The sequence below is a fragment of the Coturnix japonica genome, chromosome 27, assembly GCF_054131305.1.
Source record: "Coturnix japonica strain WE chromosome 27, WE-NBRP24, whole genome shotgun sequence".
Lineage (NCBI taxonomy): Eukaryota > Metazoa > Chordata > Aves > Galliformes > Phasianidae > Coturnix > Coturnix japonica.
In genome coordinates this window covers 515,858-533,754 of record NC_140689.1, presented here as the reverse complement: position 1 = coordinate 533,754, position 17,897 = coordinate 515,858, and the positions used below count along the sequence as shown (strand labels likewise).

Here is a 17,897-nt window from a genome sequence, read left to right as displayed (position 1 = left end):
GACAGAAATGGGATGGGGAGGGGGATGGGAAGGGATGGGGGTGGAAATGGGGACATGGGGATGGGGAGGGGGGGGGGGGGGGATTGGGATTGGGGGGGAAAGGTGGGGATTGAGGTAAGAATAGGGACAGGGATGGGGATGAGGCCAGGATTGGGGATCCCAATGGAGACTGGGATGGGAATTAGGATGGGAATTAATTGGGCTGGGAATTAATTGGGATGGGAATTAATTGGGCTGGGGATTAATTGAGATGGGAATTAATTGGGATAGGAATTAATTGGGATAGGAATTAATTGGGCTGGGAATTAATTGGGATAGGAATTAATTGGGCTGGGAATTAATTGGGATGGGAATTAATTGGGATAGGAATTAATTGGGCTGGGAAATAATTGGGATGGGGATTAATTGGGCTGGGAATTAATTGGGCTGGGGGCGGTGATGAGGATGGGGAGGTGGGCAGGGGGTGGGGGTGGGCACAGGGATGGGATGGAGACGGGAGGAAGGACGGGGTCAGCAACAGGGATGGGAACAGGGATGGGAACAGGGATGGGGATGGAGCCAAAGAAGGGACGGTGATTGGGATGGGGGTGGGCTCAGGGCTGGGATGGACAGTGGGGACACAAACAGCGCCTCAGACACGGGGGGCTCCTCCAGCCCTTCCCCCACCCAGCACCATTTCGGGGCTCTCAGGACCCCACATTAACTGGACCCCCCTCAGTTTCAGGACCCCACATTAATTGATTGGACCCCCCTCAGTTTCAGGGCCCCACATTAATTGGTTCCCCCCCAGTTCATCTCAGCGCTGCCGCCAGGGGGCGCCATGGACACCCCAGCTCCGCAGCGCCCCCTGGCGGCCGGGGCCTATGGGGTGTGTGTGGTGGGCGTGGCTTATGAAAGAGGCGTGGTCTATCTATGGGCGTGGCTCATGGGAATGAACTGTGTTGTGGGCGTGGCTTATGAAAGGGGCGTGGTCTGTTTATGGGCGTGGCTTACGCAAATAAGCTGTGCGGTGGGCGTGGCTTATGAAAGGGGCGTGGTCTATTTGTGGGCGTGGCTTATGCAAATCGACTCCTTGTGGGCGTGGCTTACGAAATGGGCGTTGTCTGTGGTGGGCGTGGCTTGCAGGAAGTGGGCGTGGCTTCTCTAGGGGGCGTGGCCACGCCTCCCCTCCCCCACGCCGCCCGTTCGAACACACCAACGCGGCCATGGCGGTTCCCCTCCGCTCCCACTTCCGGTCCCTCTGAGCTGACTTCCTCTTTTCTCCCGCCGACTTCCGCTTTTTTTTTCCCCATTCCCCACTTCCGCTTTCCTCCACTTCCGGTCTCTCGGTGCTGACTCGCACTTCCGCCGCTGCTCACGGTGAGCGCTGCCGGGTCCGCTCGGGGGGTTTTAGGCTTCCAGGCGTCGTGTAGGCCGCACCGGTTAATGCTGGGTGGGATATGGGGGATGGAGGGGGGATATGGGGGCACGGAGAGACCCCGGGATAAGGGTGGGGGCTGTGACACCGCCGCCATGTTAAAGAGCGGTAATTAAGTGTTAATTAAGTGTTAATTAAGTGTTAATTAGGGCTAATGGGGGCAGTTGTAACCTGCCGTAATGTATTGTGTTAATTGCTAAGATTAGGGCTAATGGGGCAGCCCTTAACTGCCATAATGTATTGCAGGGACAGCTGTTAGCTGCTATAAGGTGTTATAGAGCCATAAGGAATGATAGAGCCATAAGGTGTTATAGAAACATAAGGTATGATAGAGCCATAGGGTGTTATAGAGCCATAGGGTGTTATAGAGCCATAAGGTGTTATAGAGACATAAGATGTTATAGAGCCTCAGAGTGTTATAGAGCCATAAGGTATTTATTATAGAGCCTTAAGTTGTCATAGAGCCATAAGGTGTTATAGAGCCATAAGGTGTTATAAAGTCATAAGGTGTTATAGAGCCATAGGATGTTATAGAGCCATAAGGAGTTACAGAGACATAAGGTATGATAGAGCCATATGGTATTATAGAGCCATAAGGTGTTATAGAGGCATAAGGAATGATAGAACCATAAGGAGTGATAGAGCCATAAGGTGTGATAGAGCCATAAGGAATGATAGAGCCATAAGGAATGATAGAGCCATAAGGTGTGATAGAGCCATACGGTATTATAGAGCCATAAGGAATGATAGAGCCATAAGGTATTTATTATAGAGCCATAAGGTATTTATTATAGAGCCATAAGTTGTTATAGAGCCATAGGGTATGATAGAGCCATAAGGTATGATAGAGCCATAAGGTGTGATAGAGCCATAAGGTATGATAAAGCTATAAGGTGTTATAAAGCCATAAGGAATGATAGAACCATAAGGAGTGATAGAGCCATAAGGTGTGATAGAGCCATAAGGAATGATAGAGCCATAGGGTATTATAGAGCCATAAGGTGCTGTAGAGCCATCAGGTATTATAGAGCCATAAGGTGTTGTAGAGCCATAAGGTGTTATAGAGCCATGTCTCTGTGGAGCATCAGATGCTTCTTCCCTTCACGATACCACTACATAGAGCTCATATATTGCTTTGTGCCAATACCAGCCCTGTATGTCAATACCAGCCTTGTATGTGAATCTCAGCCCTGTATTTGATACTAACCTCGTCTCTCCCTGCCCCCATTGTGTTCCATCTCCAGATGAAGCTCCTGCTCCTGGCTGTCTGTGCCCTCATTCCCCTGGCTCTATGTGAGGACGGTGCCCGGCTCTTGGCCTCCAAGTCGCTGCTGAACAGATACGCAGTGGAGGGCAGAGACCTGACGCTGCAGTACAACATCTACAACGTGGGCTCCAGGTGAGTCTGCTCTGCTTCCCATGCTCTGTGTGTGTGTGGATGGAGGATCTGTGAGTGTTTCTGGGCTCCATGATCCGCTCTTATCCTCCTTTTCCCATCTGGGACCTCAATACAACACACAGAGCCTTGCACTTTGCTCCCTCCTGCTGCTGCTCTCACTGTGTGTTGCTCCAGCAGCTCATCTCATATCCCATCCCATCCCATCCCATCCCATCCCATCCCATCCCATCCCATCTCGTGCTGCTCCTCCTCCCCCCCCCCCCACTGGACCTTTCTTTGCTTCGTGAGCATTTTCTTTGTGCCCGGTTCCCTTTTTCTTCCAGCTTTTTGCCCTCCTCTTCCTGCCATCTCCATGTAACACACCAACCCCACCCCCCCTCACTTCTCTTTCTGCCCTTTTTGTTCCACAAACCAGCTCTCCCAGCTGCTCCATCACCCGCCATCCCTCCAGTCTCTCCAGCACCGAGCTGTGATTCAGTTCTCAGCCCATTTTCCCTTTTCTTGTTGCATTTAGTGCCGCTTTAGACGTGGAGCTGTCGGACGATTCCTTCCCCCCAGAGGATTTTGGCATCGTCTCTGGGATGCTCAACGTCAAGTGGGACAGAATCGCTCCGTATCCTTCCACATATTGGACTTATTTTCCTTCCCAATGCTCAGTTTTACCCCTGGAATCCCCACATTTCTCCCACCCTCCTTCAGTGTCACTGCAATGACATGGTGCCAGACCCCGCATTGAGGTGTTGGGTGCAAACCTCCCCTCTTGAGGGTGCATCAAACAAACCAAACCTGCTTGCAAACAGACCCAAATCAACATGCAATGAATATGGCTGGGGGAAATAGGGCTCGGCTGGCTCAGCTTTGAGTGGGTCCCTGTAACTACAGAGCACCTTTCACCCCGAATCCTTCTATTCCTCCCTTTGGATGCCGCTTTTTCCATTAACTCGTGGCCCTCAGAGCGAGCAACGTGTCCCACACTGTAGTTCTACGGCCTCTCAAAGCTGGATATTTCAACTTCACCTCTGCCACCATCACTTACCTGGCACAGGAGGGGGGACAGGTCGTGGTGAGTGACTCAGCTCCCTATGGGATCCCTCCCTACATTGAACAGTGCTGCTGCCTTTCTGTGTCCTGTGATTAGGGGCTGTCCCTGCGGCCTTAATGCTTTGCTGTGAGGAGGGAAGGAGGCGGATGCTATTCTTTTCCCTTTGCCTTTTGCAGGTGGGTTTCACGAGTGCTCCTGGGCAGGGAGGAATCTTGGCTCAGCGCGAGTTCGACAGGAGGTTCTCCCCACACTTTGTGAGTATTTGGCAGCTGGGGATTGAAACTGTGCTGTGCTCAGCCCCACACACACAGTTAATGCATAGCAGTTGTCCACCCCACACATCCATGTCAGTTGTCCAGAAGGGCAGCAATGAACAGGAGCAATGGGTTTCATCTCAGCCACCTTCACAAAGGAGCCCTGCAGGATTCCAGCAGGAGGGATCTGCTGATAGATAGAGCTGTGTGTGATTTGCTCTCACTTGGAATGATTCCTTGCAGCTCGACTGGGCGGCCTTTGGTGTGATGACTTTGCCTTCCATCGGGATCCCGCTGCTGCTGTGGTACTCGAGCAAGAGAAAGTACGACACCCCCAAGACCAAGAAGAACTGAGGGCAGCCCCGTGGGCCCAGCACCCAGAGAACAGCACGGAGCAGCAGGTGTGTTCAGAGCAGCAGCTCCTGCACAGCTGCATCCCAGCCCTATTAATGAGGAACTCCCGCAGGCTCTGCTGTGCTTTGTCCTCGCTCTTATTGCAGCGAAGAGCTGCTGGTTTGCGGCTTTATCGTGTTGCTCTGGTCAGGGTTGAGGTGCATGGAGGTACAAAGGATTTTGTAATAAAATGCCATGAAAGAAGCTTTGACTTTCTGATAGTGGGAGGTGCCCCCAGGAGCAGCTCAGGGGGTTTGAAGGTGGCAAAGTAGATCCGTGCGTTATTCCAACAGTAAGAACAGAAGAGGGGAAACGGGAGCAGAATTGGCTTTGTGGGGTTCATTGCTCCCTGCAGGGCTGCTGCTTGGCCCAGGGTTGTTGTTCAGTGCATCACTGCTGTGAGTGAATCCCCCCATGGCTCTGGGTTGGAGGTGGGATTGTGCTGTTCCTCTGATGGAGCTGTGGTGTGATGAGGAGCATTGCAGGGGAGCAGGATGAGCTGGGGAATGAGGAGCCTTTGGAGGCCTCTAGGGCATGTGGGGAAGCCTTGAATTCAGCCTGGAGTAAATGGAGGAGGCCTGGGAGTGCTTGGAAGTGTCTGATGGAGCCTAGGGGACACCTGCAGGGTCTGGGTGTGCTCTGAGGTACCTGACAGTGCACTGGGGGGGGCTGAGAAGCCTTGAAGTCACCTTGGAGCACACGGAGGAGCTTGGAGAGCCCTCCAGGATGCTGGGAAGTTACCAAACACAGACAAGCAAAGCCAGCAAGCAGGGAAAGCCCAGCAGCAAAAGGAACCAGCAGAGCAGGAGGGTGCAGAGCTGAGCTGCCTTCTGGCCTCCAGAGCCCACGCAGGGGAGGTGGGGATAGGTGAAACTGATCTTTTATTGTGTTTTCAAACAAAAATCATCACGCAGAGGGAAAATCACAGCTGCATCCACAGCGGGCAGCGCTGAGAAGAGGGCAGATCTCCGCTCTAACAGCTCTTGGCATTGCACTTTTACTGTGTGTGTGATGAGGGAAAAAAGGACAAATGGCCTTTTCCTTCTCCAAGAAGCAGCCGGTGGGAGCCTTAAAGCACCATCTGACATCCCCCCACTGCAGACATGGAGACAGGAACTGATTCTTGCAGTCAGTGAATGATAGAAGCAGAGCGTTGGTGCTCAGACCGAAGACGGAGCCCCCCCAAAGCAGGGAGGGGTGATCCTATATCTGTGGGTACGAGGTGTAGCTGGTGATCCTATATCTGTGGGTACGAGGTGTAGCTGGTGATCCTATATCTGTGGGTACGAGGCGTAGCTGGCGATCCCACAGTGGTTGGAGTGGTTCCTCGCCATGCGGATGTAACCCCCGTCACCGAAGCGTTCGCCCCAACTTTAGGAGAGGAAACAAACAGAGGTTACAAGAGTGGGAGAGGAAACCAACAGAGATCAGAAGGATGGGAGAGGAAACCAACACAAGAGATTCCTTCCTCTGCAAAGCATCAGTGTGACCCGCACCCCATGTTGGTGATGTCTGCGCCGCAGCCTTTAACAGGCAGCGATGAAACCATTCTGCAGTGCTTTCATCAACCTCTAAATGAACTCCACATTCATTTAGGGGAATTGGGACCACGTGAAGTGTCCTAAAGGCATTTTAGTCCCTTCTCACTATTAGGAGGACATCGGGGTGCTCTGACATGGCTGAGAATGAACCATAGGGAACAGCACGAGGACTGAACTGACTTTGAAACACGACAGCCCCGCTGTGCTCTACATCCTGGCTGCCCTCCCTCTGCTCTGTATGAACAGAGCACGTTTGTGTCGTGGTTGGCCTCAATGATATTTAAGCTCGTTTCCAACTCGAGCAATGCTCTGGATCTACGAACAACCAGCTGTTATCAGAGCAGCAGATGAGGGGGAGGATCCCACCGCCAACCCTCCTTCACCTGTTTTTCACCAGCCAGAAGTCCTTCTCATTGAGGGTGCCATAACCAACCACCAGCACGCCGTGGTTCACCTCCTGTGTGCACAATGGGTCGTCGTACACCCCTGCAAAGAGCAGAGCTCAGAGGGAGCACAGTGTCAGCCCCCCACACCCCCACAGAGCACAGGATCAGCCCCCCCTACCCCACAGAGCACAGGATCAGCCCCAACTACCCCCACGCTCAGTGGGACCAATGCTGAGCAATGCCTCCATCTGAGCCCTAAGCCCCAATTTGCCCATTTCAGCCCAGATTTCAGTTCCATCAGCTTTACACGTAGAGATACAGAAGACAAAGCGTGGCCACGGATCTGCACGGCCCCATGTGAAGGGGGAAGGGACGGACCTGAACGGTACAAGAAGAAGGTGGGCTGAGCTGCGTCGATGGCCACAGAGATGGGTCCGATGTTGGCAACAGCATCTTTCAGGGCAGCTTCATCCGCATATGGCAGCTCCACATACTTGGAGCACGTGGCAGCGCGCGTGGAAACGTTATATTGGCACGTCCCGTTCTGTGGGAACAAGAGGAAGGGGTGAAACCCACCAGGAGAACTGGAGACCTTCAGGTGCCTTAAGCCTTTTACCTTCACCACCCCGTTATTTGCTTTTCTTTCACCGTCATTTCTCTGTACATGGAATTACGGAGTAGATGGATGAATCACAGAAGCACAGAACCAGAGTTGGGGCAGAAGGGGCCATAAAGGTCAGAGAACAGTGGGGTCGTGGAATGGTTGGGTTGGAAAGGACCTCAGGGACTAAGAACCATGGGATCACAACATAGTTGGGTTGGAAGGGACCACAAAGAACCACGGAACTGCTGATGGTTGGGTTCAAAGAGACCTTAAAGTCAGAATGTTTGGGTTGGATGGGATCTTGAAGATCATGGAGCTCTGGAATCACAACATGGTTGGGCTGGAAGGGACCTCAGAGACCACCGAGCCGTGGAGTTCTGGAATGGTTGTGTTGGAAGGGGCCACTTCTTACACAGGGCAGCCATCCCTTTGACCTCCTTCCTCACGCCGTGTTTTGAAGCCACTGAGTCATTCCAGGTCATCCCAGGTTTTGACATCCAGACTCTCCCAGACATTGGGACATTAATTTGCTCATGGCTCAGCAATGTGACGCAGCACAGGGATGGCATCACTACGTGTGACTTATCACAAGGCCACACAATGTCATTCACTGGAGGGATTGACACGTTGCTTCTCCTTCCCCTTCCACGCTTTGTTGCTGTGCAGGAGCGCTGCCTACCTGAGCTGTATAGGGGTAGGATTCCTCCGAGTCGATCCCGTTGTTCTCTATGATGTACTGGAAGGCGTTGGTCATGAAGCCCCCGCTGCAGCCCTTGTTGCCGTACATCACAGAGCAATCCACCAGGTTCTGAGCACTCAGCGACACCAACTTCCCCATTTTCAGCTTCATCTGCCCCTCCAGGGCTCCCACGGCGCTGAACGCCCAGCACGCCCCACAGGGACCCTACAAGAAACTCCCATTGGTGCTCATTGGCCTTTGGGACCATGGGATGGGATGGGATGGGATGGGATGGGATGGGATGGGATGGGATGGGATGGGATGGGATGGGATGGGATGGGGAGAGCATCTGTCCCACCTGGTTCTTCACCTCGGTGACGCAGCCCTTCTCCCTCCAGTCCATGGCATCGGGGGCTGCTCCGCGCTGGCGGTACCTGGAGGTCTGGCGGTGCCCATAGGGAACACGGAGCCCTGTCAGGAGCGCGGCCACATCCTCACTGCTCTGGGGGGAGAAGCATCACCTGTGACATCCCTCCCTCTGATGGGGCGCAAACAGAGCACACGGGGGGTGGGTTTCCCTTTAGATGTGGAAGTTTAAGGTTTTTAGGGAGATCTGTGGGTTTTTCTTTCTATGGATATATGTGTGTTTAAGTTTCAAGCGTTCACTGGAATGGGCAAGAAATAGAACACATGAAGCTCGGCTCCAGCAGCTCCAACAGCTCCGTGTCTCATGGAGCCACCCACAGCCCCAGGGAATGGACTGGGACAATTTGCACACACGTCATGGCCGGGACCGGGCCCACACACCACAAACCCTGCATTAAGAGATTTCCTCACACCCTGTTGCCTCATGCGGGCAGTGTGGCATTGCGAGCCCATGGGAGGCCACAAGGAGAAAATGGGGTGAATCACAGCCATTAATGTTGGAAAAGACCTCCAGGATCATCAGGTCCAACCAACAACACGCCGCCACCACCAACGTAGGGTTGTGGAGTTGTTATGGTTGGAGAGGACCAAGATGACGATCCAACCCCAACCCATCCCCTATTTCCCACTCATAGAACCATAAAGGTTAGAGAAGAGCTCTAATATGACGATCCAACCCCAACCCATCCCCTACTCCCACTTATAGAACCATAAAGGTTGTAGAAGAGCTCTAATATGACCATCCAACCCCAACCCATCCCCCTATTCCCACTTACAGAACCTCAAAGGTTGGACAAGACCACCAAGATGACCATCCAACCCAACCCATCCCATCCCCTATTCCCACTTATAGATCCACAAAGGTTAGAGAAGAGCTCCAAGATGACCATCCAACCCCAACCCATCCCCTAATCCCACTCATAGAACCACTGAGGTTGGACAAGACCACCAAGATGACCATCCAACCTCAATCCATCCCTCTATTCCCACTCATAGATCCACAAAGGTTAGAGAAGAGCTCCAAGATGACCGTCCAACCTCAACCCATCCCCCTATTGCCTGCTCATAGAACCACAAAGGTTGGACAAGACCACCAAGATGACCATCCAACCCCAACCCATCCCCTGTTCCCACTCACAGAACCATAAAGGTTAGAGGAGAGCTCTAATATGACCATCCAACCCCAACCCATCCCCCTATTCCCACTCACGGAACCATTAAGGCTGGAGAAGACCCCCAAGATCCCCAAAGCCCGACCCACCCCCACCATCCACATCCCCCAGTGCCGTATCTCCACTTCATGGACCCCCCACAAATGGTGACCCCCCTCCATGTGCAGCCCATAGCAGTATGGCTTTCCCTTCCCCATCCATCCCAGACCCCCACCCCCTCCATGTGCAGCCCATAGCACTGTGGCTCTCCCTTCCCATCCCAGTGCCCTCACCATGTCCCCCATGTGGTTCATGCCCAGCTGGTAGGAGTGCAGCCCCATGGAGTGCTCCAGGTTGTGCAGCATCACCAGCCGCAGGTTCTTCTCCCATGTTACACGGCGCTGCCCTTCCTCAGCCTAAAACAAACCCAGACCCACAGTTCATCCTCTGGGGCAGCCGCTGTGCCCCCCCCCCCCCCCTGCCCCCCGCCCCATACCTGATGGCGGTACTGCTTCCCGTGGGTCTTCTTCCACAGCTGCCAGTGCCAATCCAGCGTGGGGTCGGGGTGTCCCATCACGGCCAGGAGGGACAGCAGGACGGTGACGCAGCACAGCAGCTCCATGATGCACAGCGGAGTGGGGCTGAGTGTGAGCAATGAGGGTGAGCAGTGAGTGTGAGCAGTGTAAGCGCTGTGAGCAATGAGGGTGAGCAGTGAGTGTGAGCAGTGTAAGCACTGTGAGCAATGAGGGTGAGCCCTGAGTGTGAGCAATGAGGGTGAGCAGAGTGAGCAATGAGGGTGAGCAATGAGTGTGAGTAATGAGGGTGAGCAGTGAGTGTGAGCAGTGTGAGCAGTGAGTGTGAGCAGTGTGAGCAATGTGTGGACAATGAGTGTGAGCAGTGTGAGCAATGAGGGTGAGCCCTGAGTGTGAGCAATGAGGGTGAGCCCTGAGTGTGAGCAATGAGGGTGAGCAATGAGTGTGCTGATGTGAGCAGTGAGTGTGAGCCCTGAGTGTGAGCAATGAGGGTGAGCCCTGAGTGTGAGCAATGAGGGTGAGCAATGAGTGTGCTGATGTGAGCAGTGAGTGTGAGCCCTGAGTGTGAGCAATCCAGCACTGAAGTGCTGGGTGTGCTGAGTGTGAGCCCTGAGTGTGAGTACTGATGTGAGCACTGAGTGTGAGCAATGAGTGTGAGCAGTGTGAGAGCTGAGTGTGAGCAATGTGTGAGCAGTGTAAGCGCTGAGTGTGAGCCCTGAGTGTGAGCAGTGTGAGCACTAAGTGTGAGCACCGAGTGTATGAGCTGAGTGTGAGCAGTGTGTGAGTGTGAGCACTGAGTGTGAGCACTGAGTGTGAGCAGTGTGAGCTCGTGAGCACCGAGCGCCAGAGCTGGTCTGGTGAGGGAGGGGCAGGTCGTGGTGTCCCCGCAGGGTGATGCCGACCAGCACCGCAGCCACCGGACGGACCCAAAGAGCCGCAGGGTTTGGGGGGTTGGGGGTGTCATAGAGGGGGGGGCACAGCGGGACATAGAAGGGTGTAAAGACACACAGACACAGCTGGACACACAGACACAGCTGGACACACAGACACATCTGGACAGAGGGACACATGGAGACACAGCTGGACACATCAGGACACACAGACACGTCCAGACATACGGACACACCTGGCTGTGGGGACGCACCTGAACTGCACAGGGTCCATCCGGACACACTGAGCTCGGCTTCACACCAGACACATCGATCAGCCCCACAGACACATCCACCCCCATAGCGACCCCCGCCCCCTCCCCATAGCGCCCCATGGACACATCATCGATCAGCCCCACAGACACAGCCCCCACCCCCTCCCCATAGCGCTCCCCATAGCGCCCCACGGGCCGCTCACACCAACCTGTTGTTTCCCAGCACCAAAGAACATCACACAAAGCCCCCACAGCCCCCATCCCCACCCACCCCCAGCAGGAGCTTTGCTGCCCCCCCACCCCCCATCAGACCCACACAACATGTGGGGCCGCCCCCCAAGCTCCGCTTTCACTTCCCCATCCAACTCTGCTAATAGAGCTCCGCACCCCGAACGCGCCCCACGCCCCCCGTCAATACCTGCTATTGGTGTGGGGTGGATGTGGGGCACGACCAGCCTATGGGGCACAGCCGGGGGGTCCCACCGCCCCACAGCCCCCACAGCCCCCACAGCCCCCACAGCCCCACAGCTCACACCGCTCACAGCGAATCTCCCCGACCCACAAATGAGGAAACGCTCCGATTTCGTTTTCACTTCGCTCGTCCCGACCCACCCGCTGCCATTGGCCGAGCGGATCCAACCCCCTTTTTCCCACCCCCCCCATCTCCAACTTGATCCAACTTGACCAAAATCGCTTTTTTTTGCCCCAACGGAGCGAGGTCGCCCACAAAGAACATGTTTTGTGTCGATAAAGAGAACAGGAGGGGAAATCATGGGGGGAAACGACCCACAACCCGCAGCAGCTGGGGGCTGTTGGAGCCCCCCCCCCAGAACCCCCCCACCCCCCATTCATCTCCTGCCCCACAACAAAGAGCTGCTCCACATTCAGACCTTTCTCCCCAACCACGTTTATTCGACAAACAAAATCCCATCCCCCCCCATATCCCTTAAAGGACACGGAGATGAGTTGATGTGTGTAGGGTCCCATATCCCCCAAAGGACACGGAGCTGGGATTATGTGTGTGTGGGGGGGGGTCTCCAGCCCCCCATCACCCCACTGCTCCCGTTGGCCCCTCTCACATCTTGGGGAAGCTGGCGAGGTTGGCGATGCCGCAGGCGTTGTCCATGTTCCGGGCCAGCAGCACGTAGCCCTTATTGCCCCACTCCGTGCCCCAGCTGAGCAAGGGGGGACGAGAATCAGCTGCTGATACAGCCACCCCAGGGATGGGATGGGGGCTGTATGGGGTGGGAGGGGGGTATATGGGGTGGGTGGGGGGTATATGGGGTGGGTGGGGGCTGTATGGGGTGGGAGGGGGGTATATGGGGTGGGTGGGGGCTGTATGGGGTGGGAGGGGGGTATATGGGGTGGGTGGTGTATATATGGGGTGGGTGGGGGCTGTATGGGGTGGGAGGGGGCAGTATGGGGTGGGAGGGGGCTGTATGGGGTGGGTGGTGTATATATGGGGTGGGTGGGAGGTATATGGGGTGGGTGGAGGGTATATGGGGTGGGTGGGGGCTGTATGGGGTGGGAGGGGGGTATATGGGGTGGGTGGTGTATATATGGGGTGGGTGGGAGGTATATGGGGTGGGAGGGGAGTGTATGGGGTGGATGGGAGGTGTATATATGGGGTGGGTGGGGGTGGGTGGGGGTGGATGGGAGGGGGCTGTATGGTGTATGGGGTGGGACGGGGGTTTATGCGGTGGGTGGTGTATATATGGGTTGGGTGGGTGGGAGGGGGCTGTATGGGGTGGGAGGAGGCTGTATTGGGGGTGTATGGGGTGGGAGGGAGGTGTATGGGGTGTATGGGAGATGTATGGGGTGGGAGGTGTATGGGGTGGGAGATCTATATATGATGAGGTGGGTAGGTGTATATATGGGGTGAGTGGGAGGTGTATATATAGGGTGGGTGGGAGGGAGCTGTATAGGGTGGGTGGGAGGTATATGGGGTGGGAGGGAGATGTATATATGGGGTGGGAGGGGGGTGTATGGGGTGGGAGGGAGGTGTATATATGGGGTGGGAGGGGGCTGTATGGGGTGGGTGGAAGGTGTATGGGTCGATGGGAGGTGGGGTGGGGGCTGTATGGGGTGGAAGGGAGGTGTATGGGGTGGGAGGGGGGTGTATGGAGTGGGGTGGGGGCTGTATGGGGTGGGTGGGAGGTGTATATATGGGGTGGGAGGAAGTGTATGGGGGGGGTGGATGGGGAGTGTAAGGGGCGGGTGGGTGGGATGTGTATATATGGGGTGGGAGGAAGTGTATGGGGGGGGTGGGAGGGGGGTATATGGGGTGGGAGGTGTATATGTGGGGTGGGTGGGAGGGGGCTGTATGGGGTGGATGGGAGGTGTATGGGGTAGGAGATGTATATATGGGGTGGGAGGTGTATATATGGGGTGGGAGGTGTATATGTGGGGTGGGAGGTGTATATATGGAGTATATATATATATATATATATATACCCCAGGTGTATATATGGGGTGGGTGGGTGGGAGGTGTATATATGGGGTGGGAGGTGTATATATGGGGTGGGAGATGTATATATGGGGTGGGTGGGTGGGAGGTGTATATATGGGGTGGGAGGTGTATATGTGGGGTGGGGGTCCTGTCCTGCCCCACCTGTTCTTGACGATCCAGTGCTTGGTGCCTTTCTGTGCCCCGTACCCCACCACCAGCACCGCGTGGTTGATGTTCTCTGGGTTGCAGCTGGGGTCGTAATACACACCTATGGGGGGTGAGCACAGAGCTCCGTGCCTCAGTTTCCCCTACACAGAGGCATCCCCTCATACCTCACCCCAGCCGTGCCTCGGTTTCCCCCACTGACCCCAGACAGAGGGGACCCCCATTCCCCATCCTCTCTGTGCCTCAGTTTCCCCCCAACAGACAGTTTCCCCCCTCACTCCATTTATGCCTCAGTTTCCCCCATTGCCCCCCATTATTGTGGTCCCCCCCCTCACCTCTGCTGTAGAACTGGAAGGAGGGCAGGCTGGCATCGATGCCCACCGAGACTGGCCCGACTCGCGCCACCGCGCGCTTCAAGGCCTTCTCGTTGCCCTCGGGGATCTCCCGGTAACCGCGGCACTTCGCTGCCTTCCCAGTGGGGCTGTACATGCAGCTCTCATCCTACACGGGACCCACAGGGTGAATGAACCACTGGGATGGGGGTATAGAAAGATGGGGACCCTATGGAGTGACCATATGGGATGGGGATATAGAAAGATGGGGACCCTATGGGGTGACACTATGGGATGGGGATATGGAAAGATGGGGACCCTATGGGGTGCCCCTATGGGATGGGGATATGGAAAGATGGGGACCCTATGGGGTGCCCCTATGGGATGGTGATATAGAAAGATGGGGACCTTATGGGGTGACCCTATGGGATAGGGATATAGAAAGATGGGGACACTATAGGGTGACCCTATGGGATGGGGATATAGAAAGATGGGGACACTATGGGGTGACCCTATGGGATGGGGATATAGAAAGATGGGGACCCTATGGGGTGACCCTATGGGATAGGGATATAGAAAGATGGGGACCCTATGGGGTGACCCTATGGGATAGGGATATAGAAAGATGGGGACACTATGGGGTCACCCAAACCCCTGCCCCCCGGACCTGCCCAATGTAGGGATACGCGTCCTCGGAGTCGATGCCGTGGTTCAGGTGGACGTACTCGAAGGCGTTGGTCATGTAGCCCCCCCCGCAGCCGTTGTTGTTGGACACACAGTCCACCAGGTTCTGGGGGCTGAGCGACAGCAGCTTCCCAGTGCGACGCTTCAGCTGCCCCTCCAGAGCCCCCACCGAGCTGAACGCCCAGCACGAGCCACACTGACCCTATGGGGTGAGATATGGGGGGGCACAATGGGGTGTGATATAAAGGGACACAATGGGGTGTGATATGGGGTGTGATATAAAGGGATGCCATGGGGTGGGATATGGGGGGACACAATGGGGTGTGATATGGGGGGACACCATGGGGTGTGATATAGAGGGACAGCATGGGGTGGGATATGGGGTGTGATATGGAGGGATGCCATGGGGTGGGATATGGGGTGTGATATAGGGGGGCACCGTGGGGTGCAATATGGGGGATAACATAGGGTGTGATATGGGGTGTGATATGGGGGGACAACATAGGGTGAGATATGGGGTGTGATATGGGGTGTGATATAGAGGAATGCCATGGGGTGTGATATGGGGGGACACCGTGGGGTGGGATATGGGGGGGACGCCATAGGGTGTGACATGGGGTATGATATGGGGTGTGATATGGGGGGACACAATGGGGTGTGATATGGGGGGACACCGTGGGGTGGGATATGGGGGGGACGCCATAGGGTGTGACATGGGGTATGATATGGGGTGTGATATGGGGGGACACAATGGGGTGTGATATGGGGGGACACCGTGGGGTGGGATATGGGGGGGACGCCATAGGGTGTGACATGGGGTATGATATGGGGTGTGATATGGGGGGACACAATGGGGTGTGATATGGGGGGACACCGTGGGGTGGGATATGGGGTGTGATATGGGGGGACACCACAGCACACAGCCCCCCCCATGATGGCCCAGCTCCCACCTGGTTCTTAACGGGGGTCACGTAGCCCTTCTTCCTCCAGTCCACAGCTGGGGGGGCCCTGTCGGTCCAGTCGGGGATGTACAAGGTTCCATTGGGGCGGGGGCGGCTCCGCGGGACCCTCAGCCCCGTCATCGTCCTCAGCACCTCCTCACTGGTCTGGGGGCACAGTGTGTGTGTGGGGGGGGCAGAACTGGGGCTCAGCAGCCATCCCTATCACTGTCCCCATTGCTGCCCCCACTGCTACCACTGCCATCCCTATCACTGTCCCCATGGCTGCCCCTATTTCTATCCCAACCCCATCCCCATTGCTGCCCCCTGCCCCCACTGCTGCCCCCATCACAGACCCCATTGCTGCCCCCACCATGGCCCCACCACCATCCCCATTGCTGTCCCAATTGGCCCCAGTGCTTTTCCCACTGTTGCCCCACATCCCAACCCCATCCCCATCACTGCCCCACAACCCCCACTGCTGCCCTGCTGTTTTCCCATCCCCATTGCTACCCCCACCACTACCCCCATCACTGCCCCCACAACCACCACTGCTGCCCCCACTGTTACCCCCCCCCGCCCCTATTGTTACCCCACCCACTGCCCCCATAGCTGCCCCTATTGTTACCCCACCCCCTGCCCCCATTGCTGCCCCTATTGTTACCCCACCCCCTGCCCCCATTGCTGCCCCTATTGTTACCCCCCTGTCCCCATAGCTGCCCCTATTGTTACCCCCCCTGCCCCCATAGCTGCCCCTATTGTTACCCCCCTGTCCCCATAGCTGCCCCTATTGTTACCCCACCCCCTGCCCCCATAGCTGCTCCTATTGTTACCCCCCTGCCCCCATAGCTACCCCTATTGTTACCCCCCCTGCCCCCATAGCTACCCCTATTGTTACCCCCCCTGCCCCCATAGCTGCCCCTATTGTTACCCCCCTGCCCCCATAGCTGCCCCTATTGTTACCCCATCCCCAGCCCCCATAGCTGCCCCTATTGTTACCCCCCCAGCCCCCATAGCTGCCCCTATTGTTACCCCCCTGCCCCATAGCTGCCCCCCACTGACCATGTCCCCCAGCTGGTTCATGGCCAGCTGGTAGGAATGCCTCCCCATGGCGTGCTCCGCGTTGTGGCCATTGATGTACTTCAGGTTCTTCTCCCATATCAACCTCCGCGATGTTTCATCCTCCTGCCCCATAGAATCGGATGGTGTTCGGACAGACAGACAGACAGACAGACACCCACCCATAGGGGCACCCCACCCCCCAGCCCCACACCTTGCCGTTGTACTGCTTGTTGTACGTCCTCTTCCAAAGGTCCCATTGTGTGTCCAGCTCCGGATCGGGGCGCAGCCGAGCTACGGCCACGGGGAGCAGCAGGGCCAGAAGGGCCGGAAAACACAGCCTGGGGGGCAGTGGGGTGAGGATGGGGGGCAGCGGGATGGAGATGGGGGACAGAGGGATGGAGGGCAGCAGGATGGGGATGGGGGGCAGCGGGATGGGGATGGGGGCAGCAGGATGGGGATGGGGGCAGCAGGATGGGGATGGGGGCAGCGGGATGGGGATGGGGGGCAGCAGGATGGGGATGGGGGGCAGTGGGATGGGGGGCAGCAGGATGGGGATGGGGGCAGCAGGATGGGGATGGGGGCAGCGGGATGGGGATGGGGGCAGCAGGATGGGGACGGGGGCAGCGGGATGGGGATGGGGGCAGCGGGATGGGGATGGGGGCAGCAGACGAGGATGGGGGGCAGGGGGCAGCACTCTGCACCCCACAGTTCCAGGGAGCAAACCCCACATGGACACAGAGCCAATATCAGCTCTAAGGGACCCTCAGCACCCCCCACTACAGGTTCCAGGATCCCCCCCCCTCACACACAGTCAGATTTGGGGACCAGGACCCCGATCCCCCCCCATACACACACACACACCCCAGCTGTGGGCCGGGCCCAACTGGCTGCACACAAACATCCCATGATCAGGAACAGCTGGTTCCTATTAGAGCTCTGCCTTAACCCACAGCAGGATCCCGTGGCTGGAGGGGGGGGGGGACACCATGAGTCCCTCCCACTTCAACCCCCCCCATATACCCACAGCCCCCAGCACAGGGCAGACACTCCGCAGCCCCCAGCCCCGCTCTGTGCCTCAGTTTCCCCTTCTCAACCCCAACCAGCTCCGGATGCTGCTCTATTGCCCACAGCCCCCCCCATGCCCTTCCCAGGGGGATAGAGGGGATATAGGGGGATATAGGGGGATATGGGGGTATAAGGGGGGTTGGGGGCCATAGCAGCCCCCCCCTCACCGCAGCAGCATCTCTGTGTTGTGATGGAGCAGCAGCTCGGACGGGTCGGAGCCGCCGTCGCTTCCT

The 17,897-nt window shown here is 56.5% G+C and overlaps 3 protein-coding genes across 6 annotated transcripts; 1 reads left to right on the top strand and 2 right to left on the bottom strand.

The window, feature by feature from the left end:
• Nucleotides 1-1,322: 1,322 nt before the first annotated feature.
• Nucleotides 1,323-4,709, top strand: SSR2 (signal sequence receptor subunit 2). 3 transcript variants are annotated; one of them, XM_015884645.2, is made up of 6 exons: nucleotides 1,323-1,359; nucleotides 2,662-2,816; nucleotides 3,331-3,429; nucleotides 3,771-3,879; nucleotides 4,035-4,112; nucleotides 4,356-4,709. In XM_015884645.2, exons 2-6 carry the CDS (start codon nucleotides 2,662-2,664, stop codon nucleotides 4,464-4,466), a joined length of 552 nt encoding a protein of 183 aa, XP_015740131.1. In that variant the 5' UTR covers nucleotides 1,323-1,359; the 3' UTR covers nucleotides 4,467-4,709. The 3 variants fall into 3 exon arrangements, with proteins under 3 accessions (XP_015740131.1, XP_015740132.1, XP_085380793.1); XM_015884646.2 differs by having other exon boundaries at nucleotides 1,323-1,421; XM_085524667.1 differs by having other exon boundaries at nucleotides 1,323-1,432.
• Nucleotides 4,710-5,371: 662 nt separating this feature from the next.
• On the bottom strand, nucleotides 5,372-11,535 carry CTSS (cathepsin S). Of its 2 annotated transcripts, XM_085524666.1 has the most exons (9): nucleotides 11,388-11,535; nucleotides 9,789-9,933; nucleotides 9,586-9,708; nucleotides 8,074-8,217; nucleotides 7,716-7,940; nucleotides 6,811-6,976; nucleotides 6,430-6,532; nucleotides 5,796-5,876; nucleotides 5,372-5,761 (listed from the first exon to the last, which is right to left on the bottom strand). In XM_085524666.1, exons 2-9 carry the CDS (start codon nucleotides 9,912-9,914, stop codon nucleotides 5,743-5,745), a joined length of 987 nt encoding a protein of 328 aa, XP_085380792.1. In that variant the 5' UTR covers nucleotides 9,915-9,933; nucleotides 11,388-11,535; the 3' UTR covers nucleotides 5,372-5,742. The 2 variants fall into 2 exon arrangements, with proteins under 2 accessions (XP_085380792.1, XP_085380791.1); XM_085524665.1 differs by having other exon boundaries at nucleotides 5,710-5,876.
• A 325-nt stretch (nucleotides 11,536-11,860) lies between these two features.
• Nucleotides 11,861-17,878, bottom strand: CTSK (cathepsin K). The gene is made up of 8 exons (XM_085524652.1): nucleotides 17,832-17,878; nucleotides 16,811-16,937; nucleotides 16,600-16,722; nucleotides 15,550-15,705; nucleotides 14,583-14,801; nucleotides 13,919-14,084; nucleotides 13,581-13,686; nucleotides 11,861-12,144 (listed from the first exon to the last, which is right to left on the bottom strand). Exons 1-8 carry the CDS (start codon nucleotides 17,840-17,842, stop codon nucleotides 12,045-12,047), a joined length of 1,008 nt encoding a protein of 335 aa, XP_085380778.1. The 5' UTR covers nucleotides 17,843-17,878; the 3' UTR covers nucleotides 11,861-12,044.
• Nucleotides 17,879-17,897: the final 19 nt, after the last annotated feature.